Below are 12,244 nucleotides of genomic sequence, written 5' to 3' on the forward strand. Positions count from 1 at the left end.
CGCTGAAGCTCGCTCCCGCCGGTGTCGTCCACCTTGACGAAGTGCTTGACGGGGGTGGAAACCTTGAGGAAGTCCCTGGCCGCTGCCGCGCCTTGGGACTTGCGGTTGCACGTGGTCGGCAGGCGGAGTCCCCTTTCCGACCATGGGGAGGACGCTAGGGTTTTCTGCTCGTTGTTGATTGAGTAGTACTAGTTTGAGGTGGTTTCTTCTCAAAAATGGCTTTATGCCTCGACGAGAGGCAGAAGGAGGTTTTACAGTGGGTGCGCTCACAGCTCGCCTCGCGTGGGAAGCAGGCGGCCCGCGCCTGGACCAGACCTCCCCCATTCTAGAAGCGAATAAACAAGAGGAAAACCGGTCCATGCCCAAGTCGAGGAGGAGAGGCGACACCGATGGCATGGACAGCGGCACGTGGTCGCGCCAGCTGCATGGATAGCGGGGCTTGCCGATTACGGGAGAAGTGCCCACGCAGGCACGCACGCCAGCTGACCAACGTGGGACAGGGCCGGCGGGAGGCGGTGCACGACGGGCATGGCCGCCGGATGTCGGACGTCCGGCGGGGAGCAGAAGTGATTCGGGTGGTGGTTGCTTTTACCATTTTTTTTTGATAAAAGTGCTTTTACCGTCTTTGAGCAGCTAGATACATATTACTGTGAGCCCCCAGGCCACGCTAATTCCGTATATCACTCCGACCCATTCCATACATGCATGACCGTTGCCATGCAACGCACCTTTTGCTCGCAGTAATTGGCGTCCATGAACTAGTTACCATGCAGCAGTGCAACAAAATGTTGGGTGCTCAAAATGTTGCCGTGTTGGCCACGGGAAAACCAAAAGCACTACAGTAGAAAGCTAGAACAAAATCGTGTTGCCGTGTTGAGAAGAAGAGCGCCCCCAGAACATCCACTGCTGCAGCCTTGCAGGAATGGAACAGGAAGGATCTCTCTCGTTCCTGTGCAGTGCACGCCGGCCGGGAGACGCACGCACAACACAAACACAACGGTGGCTGCTGACAGGAGGACCGGCCGCCGTGGCCCTCAGGCGCACTTACGCTTCCCCTGCTTCAGCCTCCGTGCAGCCCTGCCTCCGATTTTTGCCGCGTGCCGCTTCGTGCAGATCCGACGGGACAACGTGGAAGAGGCATCGTTTGGCCTAGAATAATGCCGCTGTTCCGCTGCTTGCACTTGCCGTTGCTGAATGGTGCAGCTCCGCTAGAGCTCGGCCGCTGCCGCCTGCGGACGCCGTCGCTTTTCCCGGTCGGCCGCCGACATCCTCTCGCTCAACCGGGCTCCGTGACACATCGCGCGATGCGTCTGCGTTGCCTCCTGCGCCTACTGCCAACCCCGCGGCACCATCCAGCGGTGGCAGCCGTGCGGCCATCGTCTTCGCCGCCGGACGCTCTAGGCCGGAGAACGCCGATGATGCAGTGGGCATCGCCGGGGAAGGGTGCGCGTCGGCGAACTAGAGAACGCCCAGAGTCGCCGCGAGGAGGCCCGAGCCGCGCGCAGCCGTTCACGGTCAGGTTGAGCGCCGTGCGCGCGGGGTAACCCGTGCGGCCGCGCGCCCTGCGGTGATCTTGCGCCAGAGGTGCAGGGATACGGTCTCGAAGATCGTATCCGCCGGCCTGGTATTGCGCGGACGAGGCAATCACGGGGCCGCGCCGCGCCGCCGCAACGAGAAGCGGTTGATCTGGAGCAGGAGCACGTGCGGCGTGTCCTTGTCGACCGGCGCGTGCAGTCGCGCGAGTTCCGGGGCCGGTGCGAGCGGTGGGCCGAGAGCGGCATCGGCACCGCGGCCTCCACGACGAGGACGCCGGCGCCGCCTCTGCCCGTGCCGAAGAGCAGGCGGTTAGCGTGGCTTTGGCGCTCGAGGCGGCGGGCGGTGATGAGGAGCGGGAAGTGCTGGAGAGGGTGGTGGCGAGCGAGCCGAGGAGGGTGGCGTTGGTGGGGTTGGGCGGGGCGTAGGCGAAGAGGATGATGACGTGGTACGCCGGCGCGACTAGGTCGAGCATGGTGCACAAGCACGCCAAGCAGCTCCGCTGCGACGTCGTGAGACACCTCTGGATGCCCCACCTCGTTGAACGCATCCAGGCCGAGTACTCCGGCGGCGCCGCCGCTGCTGGTGCCGCCGGTGGTGTCCACACGGTGGCTGTGGAGGTTGCGCCGGCGATGACTACAGCGCACGCGCTGGCCGCGTACCACCTCGGCACGTACGGCGGTCACATGCAAAGCGCCGACGACATCGTCCCGTCGAACAAGGACTACTACAGCTACAGCGAGCCGGGCCAGGTGGCGGCGCCGGCGGCCATGAGCCCCGACGTCGCTTCCAGCACGCTGCGCTCGTCGATGACGGGCGCTTGGCACGGGGCACAGCATCATTCCACCGCGTCGGCCGCGGCCCCGACGAGCCTTCTTGACCGAGGCAGCATCGAGGAACAAAGCAACACCTCCCCGGCCCCATCCGGACGCCCTCCACCTCCACTACCAATGCTACTAGTTAGTTTTGGGCTCCTGTTGGGCTTGTGGCTGCATGCGCTCGTCTCGGACAGATGAGGGAGGGGACGAGGACGGTCGCATTCTATCTGCTTGTGCTACAGGACAGTACTCTTCCAATTCTTCCCGTTCATGTCCCCTGTCCCTGGCCCTGGCCCCTTCTTTTTTTCCTGACACCTGTTACCAGCGAGCGATGCAGGTTGGTTCGGCTGCAGGCTGCAGCTTGGACCAGGAACTGCTGCTCATCCCGGCGGCCATGCTCGACGGCCACCGGACGGGGGCTCCCGACGCAGCAGCCTGCCGGAGTAAAAAATATTTCCATCACCTATAAACGTATATACCGCTTGTTTACCAATTGGTTTGCCCCCACGATTAAAAATATCTGAGTATACACGCACATACTGTAAAAAAATATTAGTACATTGCCGTGAGATAATAAAGACTAAAGGGCATGTAGTTAGTTAACCCTGGAAGAAAGTAGAAACAGGTTTCCTTTTTGTTCTTTGCCTTGCATCTCTCTGACTCTCGAATCTCGCACGACGCGCACCAGGTTTGGCCACCGAAACCACGCTCCTTTACTTTCGTAGTGGTCGTCCAGCAGGCCGGGCAAGGTGAATTTGCGCAGTGGTTGGTTACCAGTAAAAATGCACCCAAAGGAATGCCAAGTGGTGACAATACATAACTCACAATAATCAACCTTGGCACGATTTTTCATGTCCGACTTTCAGCTGCAATTGCATAGGCAGAAGCAAAAGGGCCACAAACCATATAATCTTTTATAACTTTAAGAATAATTCCATTCCATTGCATACAAGGAGGTACTTAACAATTCGCTAAGCAGCATCTCAAGAACAAACGAATGCCGTCAACTAACTCCATGTGTACATGTTCCAGGTCGGTCACACCACGACATATAGAGGTTAAGAGTTTAAGACAGCGTACATGGCAAATTCATTTCAAACATGTAAATGCCCATTACAGCACTTCTCTATAGTAAAACATTGGCACATTGCTCAATGAACTAGTGCAAAATTCGACAATGGGGAATGCCACACTCAGCAGTGGATAAAATTTCGAACAGTCTAGTCCTCCTCCATTGGCACTTGTGGTACGTCCCACTTATCTTCCTCGATAGGTTTTGTGATGACGCTGATAGGCGAGGGTAAGAACAAAACGTTAAGGAAATAATCAATATGACAGCTGAGCAGCATTTTGTTTTAAGAAAAGAACTGAGCAGCAGAAATTTTCAATTTCACAAAATTGAAATAAGTCTTTTCTATTCAACTGAATATAGAATGAATGTAAAAGAAGGCATGCACTGAAAGGATATAAGTCTGCAAATTGGAATCCTTTTCACCCCTGTTGCAGCTGCCCCGAAGTTCCCTACGAATTTCTGGAGTAACCTATTTAGACAGAGGGGTTAAAGTTACAACTCTTAGCACATATCAGTTAACTCGACAATTCAGTAAACAGTGCTTAGTTATTCATGCATATGTATAAATGATGGGACCAAAGTAACTACCAAATAGTGCTTCTGGTGATCCAACAAACGTGCAAGTTTCTCCTTATCCTTTTTCTCCAACTCATTCTTGTATCTGTCACAAAAAAATTAGTGTGAAATACATGGGTAAACCAGTGAAAGAGTGAGCAAGGACACTTGTAAACAATCAATTCACTGTAACAAATTCATCATTGCGACTCGAGGTTGGAGTCACATAAAGCAAAGAACATGTTAGACTATATAAGTACACAGGCACAGACTTTCAAAAGAAAATTTTCCAGGTGAACACTGAACACTTTGTCCCAGCAAACAAAGACATGCATAAACTAATGGAACAGAGAACATAAAGGGAACTTCCCATATTTGAAGCATGAAAGTTATCGTGCTGTATACCAAAAATAAAAGGATAAATCGTTTCAGAATAGCAAAAACATGCTTCAATTGTAGACATTCATCACTAACCTTTCCACAAATGCGAGCAGTGATTGATGCCATATAACAGGCATGATCCTCTCATCATCAAGAAACCGCATGAAATGAGCAAGCACTGCATCAAGCGCCCGGTATGGCAAAGCATATTTCTTGTCTAGAAATAGCTTGATGAAGTAACTGCAAGAGAGCTTATATTACAGCAGCCTCAAGGTAATAAGAATAACTAAACAGTAAGAGAGATATGATACATTTAGTAAGTAAACACCATGCACCCTTTTGTCAAATAAGGCAGCACATTATTCATGGAAACACTAGCATTGCATTGCAAAAATTTAGTTCATCATGTTATGTCACGCAGTATTACCAGAAACTTCTAATTTTACACATAACTACACAAGATGGAATTATGCTGGTGAACTGTTGTGGCCTGGGCAGAATGATAGGAAGCATTCAGAAAACTTAGGCTGCATGGAATGTAGAAGAAAGTACAGGCAAAAATAAGAAATAAAGTAAAGAAGACCGTTGAACTTTCTGCAACATGTACATTTAACAGCTTTAATAAAGATTGCAGATGCTATCCAACATATTATTATGAATAAATACACAGAAAGTTTGTTCAATAAAAAATGGTTTCTGATCACAAAGATTGAGCGTTTAGCAAAGTAGCCTAAAAAAGATGCAAAAAATAATATACTATGAAAGAATACAAAAGATGCTGATGTGGCACACTTACCTTGTAGTGCCACAGTACTCCATCTCTGCTAGTTTCACTAGAGCTACACTGCATCCAATCAAAATACCAATTGAAAATGAGACACTAAGTCACAATCATCACGGACATGACTCATATACACTATTCAGCTGACCTTGCATGGAGAAATGGAATGGAAACTTTCTGGATAATACTTCCAATAATTACTGCTTCACGGAGGGTGCAATTCCTTTCCTGCAGTTAGGATATGAGCCTATGAAGTGGACACAAAAAGGGAGAAGCAATATCTCATTTGTGCTGCTAGACTAAATTATGATCAAAGATGCCTAATAGACATAATAATAGATGGAAGAAGCATCAGCTATCATTCAAATTCTCAAAATGACGTGTTGTACAATATAATTCTTTTCAATCACCAACCATCAGGAAATGTTGTCTGCCAGAATTTTAACAACATTATGTAACCAAACAAGAGATGCGATCATTCACCATCCAAACAAGCATTTGAGATATTAGTCCAGACTCCAGATAGCACTACAAAGGAAATAGATAGGCCCTATGTTCTACCAAATGTTGATCTCTGAAGAGAGCAATTACCCGACAGAGTGGCAGCAGAATTCCCTTGTTAAACGCTGCAGGCTTGTAAAGAGACTTTTTGAGCGACTGGTAGAGCGCAAAATGCAGCCTCTGGTTCTGCCTTATGTCATTACGAACGCGAGGGAGCAAAATGGCTTCATAGAACCGTTCAGCATTCTTCGTATTCATGTTTGAAGAGAAGAGTCGTGTTGCTTGATATACTGCATTAGGAGACCAATTCTCCGGCTCAGTTAGTTGCAGCACCTCTGCCCAGCATTCCAATGATGGTATGCGCTTGAATGCTTTTGGAATCTTCCCACTAGTGTATCGACTTAAGAACTTCCCAACCCTACATATACAAAAGTGAGCACTGCGGAGAAACATGCAATAGTTCTTTTACAGGAATCAAGAAAGAAGGCAGTCACATACTCTTTATAAAGATCAATGATGCTGTTGTCCAATTTTACACGAGGCCGTCCTTCTGTGCAAATAAATACAAACATCAGAAATTGTACAATCAACAAGTCACTGTTTGTAACCGTTTACCAATACATTTAACTCTATTCATACCAAAAATGCAGTTGAAGCTACTAAAAAGTAGCTCACAATTTGCTGAACGAACTCTACAATTCCAAGTACGGTAAGAAGTATAATAACAGTTAAAAAGAGCATACACACCTGTTAAGACCTCGGCGTCTTTCTCTCTGATCTTCTGGAGAATGATATCGCCAAGTGTGAGCTCGGCAGCTTTGTCCTTTGACATGAAGGCAGCAAGGGCCCTCTCGTCCTCCTCGTTGATCTCCACCTACCAATACCACAAAGCCAGCAAATTCACAACTCAGACACAAGCTCAGCCACTCTGCAATAGTTAGTTACTCATTTTTAGTCTTGCAAGCAAGCCACGCACCTCGCCGCCGTCGTACTCGCTGAGCGCGTCAAACCCGTCGAACTCGTCGACGTCGTCGTCCTCGTCGTCATCAGCTGCGGGGACGAGGAAAGAGGACGACGTGGACGGCCCCGCAGCCGCCTGGGCGTTGGCGGCGGCGGCGGAGGCTGAGGGCCCCTCGTCACTGGAGTCGGCGAGCATCTCCTCCTGCTGCTGCTTGCGCGCCTCGCGGAGGATCTTGGCGCTGAGGGAGGACGGGATGGACGCCTCCTCGTCCGCCTGGTGCTGCTTGGCGGCGCCCGAGCGGCGGCGCTTGGAGGCGTCGGCGACCGCGTCGGCATCGGCGCCCAGCGGGAGGCGGTGCTTCGGCTGCTTCTCGGAGCCGGACTTGCGCTTCTTCCCCGCCATGGCTTCGCGGACTCGCTGGGGCGGCGGCGGCGGGAGAGTTAAAACCCTAGTGGTGGAGGAGTCGGGCGCGGGCGTGTGCTGTCGTGGGCTCGTGGCGGGTTTTGTTCCTCCCTGCTTTGGGCGGGGGGAACGCCGCCGGCCGAGCCGGAGCCAACTCGCTCGCTCGTGCGCACCGTGCGCTTGTATGGACATGGGCTGGGCCTGATATTACCGGCCGAGCTACTTTCAGCCCAATACTTGCCCTCTGCTGGCTTGCGTTGCGTGGCTGGCGATACGTGGTTGTCATCATTTACAGGGCAGCTTTGTTTTTTCCCTCAAAGAAAAAAAAAGGGAAAATTTCCACGTATCCGATACTGAGTCAATATTCATCTTGCAAATGATGACAACCAATATCAATCCTTTAGAAAGTCATTTGAGGATTTACAGCAGCAGCCACCAGCTGAGGATACTTGAACCTGAAACCTCCTGGATCATCATCACAGATTTAAAATAAGGAAACAGAGGTCACTCCTGGGTTTTACCCACTAACTGTGTCAGTGCCGCGTTAATCATATTACTACAAATGGAACTTTCACTAATCTAAACCAATCTCAAATGTCTACAATGTATGCAGCCGTCCGCAGATGCGATTGCATCTTCTTTTTCATCTTCGATTAGAAACTCTTGGGTGCACGCCTTGTGGCATGCGTACGAGACAAGGCACATGAACCGTCGCCATGTTGGTAATGGTAGACTTGTGTGGGGCATTTGCATAGAGGAGCTTTATGCACACGAATTGCTTGTTCTATCCAAGAGGAAAAACAGGGTCATTTTTCATCTTTGCCTGCGGAGGAACTCCCTCATTTCAGGATGGAACTCCCCTCGTACAATCAGCCTCATTCTCTTAGGGTCCTCCCACAGCAAGTATCCATGATCTCTTGCGTGATCACAGCATTGTTCAAACCATTCCTGCATAAGAAGCAGAATTAAGCAAACTGTCAGTTTACCAGAAAAAACACTGAGGAGCACAGTAAGCAAGTTAATGTCTGACGATTGCCCTTTGCCAAAGATGCAGAGAAGAAATAATACTGCGTTTACCTTGCTAGGAAAATCTTCATACAAATGTGATGGAATCATCTCAACCCTGTTACGGTCAGTTTCCCACAGCCTAATCTGCATAGGTGAGTTTTCTGCAGACTAACTGATGGCTGCTCAACAGAGAGAGAATTATCGCTTCTCACCTGATCAGTGACATTCTCCGGAACAGCAGGTATCTTGTCAACAACACGAGGGTGAGCATTTTGCTTAAGAAATGAAATTATCTGGAAAAAAGAAGACGATGGATCTTGAAACAAGATGCAAGCTAGATATTAAATGTAACTGCTTTACCAGACAAGAAATAGAATAGAAGCTAAGCTGGAGGACAAAATTGTAGCCAAAATTTACACGGTGCACAAAAAATAACCGTATTAAGTATGGGTGTGTTAGTATGCGCAAACTGTTATGGTCGGCATCACGTACCAGAGGAGCGCGGGGCCAAGGGTGAACGCTATAGTCAGTTAGGATGCAGCGGCATAGTTTGGTTTGTTTCAGATAGGATTTAGTTTAGATTTCATTGTTATCAGTTTGTTAGCTTAGTTAATCTAGCTGAGTTAGTTGAGTTGTAATCCTGGCTATTTATATGAAGCCGCCGAACAGAATAATCAAGCCAGAATTAATCTACTTCCTCATCTCCCGTTCTCTGTTTCTCATCTCCTTGCTGCTCGTCGCCACCGCGGCGACCTCCGCGTGCATCACGGGCAGGAAACCGGCAGCCCAGCGGCCGGCAACCTCCCACAGCTATCCGATCCGCTCACTGCCGCACGGCCGTGACAAATTGGTATTAGAGCCAGGTTAACATAATACCCCAGTGTCACTTGTCATTTTGGTTAACATATAATCTCAAACGCACATATGGCCATTACATTTTAATTATATATGTGAATACTCGACTGTGTGCAGTAAAACAGAACGGAAGTAGTATATTAGACATTACCTGCTAAGCAGTTATTCCATTCTCAAAAGCACCATAAATACTTTCTTTTGTAATAGCTCCCACGATGAGATTTGCCTGTTCGCTTCAGCTTATAAGCCGGCTGAAAAGCTGAAACGGCTGATTTGTTGTGAGAGGAAAACACTGTTTGGTGGTTGATAAGCCGGCTGAATAAGCTGAAGCGAACAGACTTGGAAGTTGATACTCCACCCTGGAAAGAAAAGCATATAGTCAATGATTTTGTTTCAAAGTGAGTCCACGAACAAATATTGGAATATTAATAGCATACAGGATAATACGACAGAACTAATCATGCAATTATAATCAAACCTTTAGAAAAAATTAAAAAAAACCCTGCAAACTGGAGTCATTCAAAACCACTTTTCTGATTCAAATCCTGGAACCTGAAATCAACTGAGTCGGATGCAAAAGATAAATTCCTACTTGCCACCTACAGAGCAAGCAATAGTGCAAGGCAGCAAAGCGCTGTATGAACTAATATAGCGACCTTTTTGTTTTTTAGCCCTTTTTGCGAAAGATTCTCACAAATACGCCCCTGGCGGAACCAATTCCAAAAATGGACCCTTAGCTTGGCGCCATCCACGCTGGCGCCAAGCTTACACGTCTTGGCGGTCCATGCGCAGCTACTGACGCGGATGCTAACGTGGCGGGGGCTTGGCGCCAAGCCTTGGCGCCATGGATCTTGGGATGAGAAGATAAGTCCTAACCAGTTGAACTAGAACATAGTTTGTTGCACACTCCTCGGAATAATTATACTTGTTTCGTTCCAAACGCCAGGAGGCATGGGGTAAATTGCTCGCCACCAAGGCCTACGGCGTCAAGCTTGGCGCCAAGATCCATGGCGCCGAGCCCCCGCCACGTCGGCATCCGCACCAACAGCTGCGCATGGACCTTGGCGTCAGGATGGCTGGCGCCGACACATGTAAGCTTGGCGCCAGCGTGGATGGCGCCAAGCTAAAGGTCCATTTTTGGAATTGGTTTCGTCAGGGGCGTATTTGTGAGAATCTTTCGCAAAAAGGACTAAAAAACAAAAAGGACTTATATACTACAGCCAACAGTGCAAAGTGGACATCAATATTTTTCAGATGCAAGTGATTCAAACAGCTAAATCTACAAGCTGCCTACAGCACAGTTCTAAAGGGCTTAGCACCTCCAAGCGATGTCTATAAATGTCTTACTCTATTAAGTTAAATTTTTTCCCTAGATATAGCACTGGATTACTCTAGAAACTTAACCTGTGCAGTCTAATTTATCAGGTCCACAGTACAACTAAACAAGCAGCTGCATGGAATTCACAACTGCAACCACTGACCAGTCTACTGGGAATGTCAGACCAACTGAATTGGCATGTACTCAAGTGGCATCAGGTAAAGAAGCTTTAAGAAGAGTACAGAGCCCATGCAGTTATGACCGATCAGTTGCTCCCTTTGCGTGCAACATAAATCATATAGCACATTAATAAACAAAGCAAGTGATTCCTGAACAGGAGGCAGTGAGCTATGATGCCATAGCTTTAATGAAAAAGTGGTAGATTGAGGAGCTAGCTTGTGTCACTCATAGGGCACCTCATGTACCTTGAAAAAAGGCGCAGAATTTCACAGTGCAATTTGGAGGTAGAGTATGCGTACATTCTAAAGTTTGTCTCCACAACAACAAAGCCCTGCAACAACATTACAAATATCATCTCTTAGATTAAATGTAATACATATCTTCATTATGATCATTGATTAGGGGACAAGTAGGTAGAAGTTACAGATAAGTTTTGAAAAACATAAATAGTTGCAGTAGGGAAGGATATATTATGCAACCTCTTTGCTGGACGATGAATCTGACAAGCTTGCTGAGAGATCTGTAGCTAATTGGGTAGGAATGAACCAGCTATCCTTTCGACCCTGAAATTCAGTACTCGTCATTACCATCAAGATGATCAGGGGAAAAACAAAAATAAAATTCATACCTGCTGCAGTTTGACTAATCCCAACTCAGCAAGATCCCTGATGGCAATTCGTTCGACATCAGTCAGAGTGTTCAAACTATAAGCCTGAAACATGAACAGGGCAGACAGAAAGTATGGCCACGAAAACCAATGTACCAGACAGGAGACTTCGACATAAGCTGGTAAATTTCATTTTATTAGACTCAAAACTACAGTGCCTATCTTCTTTTCAAATATTCTTAAGAAGGCAGATAAGCTTGATTGTCCTGCTATGTTAGATAAAGTGGAACAGTTACAACTTCTTCAAGATGCTCTTCTCATATATTTCATTACACTTCCTTTTCATATTCATGTACTGTAGCTCCAAAAGAAAAGGTGCTCCAGCTATAGAATTTTTCATGGACATCAGGGGACAAAAATGTTGACTACTATCTACATGTTTAAACATGATCTTCAGAAATAAAGTTCACTTTACCGCTCCCAATTTATGAAAACTAAGTTCCAAGGCCTGTTCGCTTCAGCTTATTCAGCCGGCTTATCAGCCACCAAACAGTGTTTTCCTCTCACAACAAATCAGCCGTTTCAGCTTTTCAGCCGGCTTATAAGCTGAAGCGAACAGGCCCTCGGGTCTGTAGGGTCCACTCCACGTTCCTATTTAATAACATGCAACAACAAATTCAACATAAAAATTACCAAGGTGACCCAAAATAAATATAAGAATATGCCACCAATACCTCTGCGGAGGAAATGTATTCTCTCATTATGTACCAAAGTTATGCATTTGTTTCCATAAGCTGGTAACGTAGAAAATAATAAGAACCAAATGTGGAAGTATGTCAATTATCGGATTAGCTGAGAGCTGAGAACTCACAAGAAATTGGAAGCCATTCTCAGTCAAGTTTGGAGCTTCACCATCCCTGCCAATATACCAAATCAGATAACCACGTCGATGAAATTATTGCTTATATCAGTGAAGTGAAGCAAACCTATGCAAAGCTGGACAGCATACAGCGGTATGAAAATATGAGATTTACATGAGTATACTGTCATCAAACATGACTTACAAATAATCTTAACTATTTTAACCAAAAAAAAAAAGACCAAGCTACTGAACCAAATTGTCTGCTAGGATCATCGGTTAATCAACTTCTACATCCAGGAAATAGAATAGTAAACCAACAGCAATTTGTTGTCAGACCACATCAACTTCAATTTACTAGCTCCAATTGTCTGTTTAGTGTGTGGCTAATTAGCTATGTATAAATTTAGAGA

General features: G+C 47.4%; 1 protein-coding gene and 1 long non-coding RNA gene across 2 annotated transcripts; both read right to left on the minus strand.

Moving 5' to 3' along the window:
• Positions 1-3,244: 3,244 nt before the first annotated feature.
• On the minus strand, positions 3,245-7,086 carry LOC117850388 (bystin). The gene is made up of 10 exons (XM_034732213.2): positions 6,618-7,086; positions 6,389-6,515; positions 6,140-6,191; positions 5,732-6,059; positions 5,289-5,368; positions 5,156-5,203; positions 4,453-4,599; positions 4,012-4,084; positions 3,820-3,892; positions 3,245-3,651 (listed from the first exon to the last, which is right to left on the minus strand). Exons 1-10 carry the CDS (start codon positions 7,002-7,004, stop codon positions 3,572-3,574), a joined length of 1,395 nt encoding a protein of 464 aa, XP_034588104.1. The 5' UTR covers positions 7,005-7,086; the 3' UTR covers positions 3,245-3,571.
• A 394-nt stretch (positions 7,087-7,480) lies between these two features.
• On the minus strand, positions 7,481-8,260 carry LOC140220114 (uncharacterized). Its single transcript, XR_011897691.1, has 3 exons — positions 8,225-8,260; positions 8,082-8,156; positions 7,481-7,952 (listed from the first exon to the last, which is right to left on the minus strand). It is a non-coding gene; the product is annotated as an uncharacterized lncRNA (long non-coding RNA).
• Positions 8,261-12,244: the final 3,984 nt, after the last annotated feature.

This window comes from Setaria viridis, chromosome 3 (assembly GCF_005286985.2).
Source record: "Setaria viridis chromosome 3, Setaria_viridis_v4.0, whole genome shotgun sequence".
NCBI lineage: Eukaryota > Viridiplantae > Streptophyta > Magnoliopsida > Poales > Poaceae > Setaria > Setaria viridis.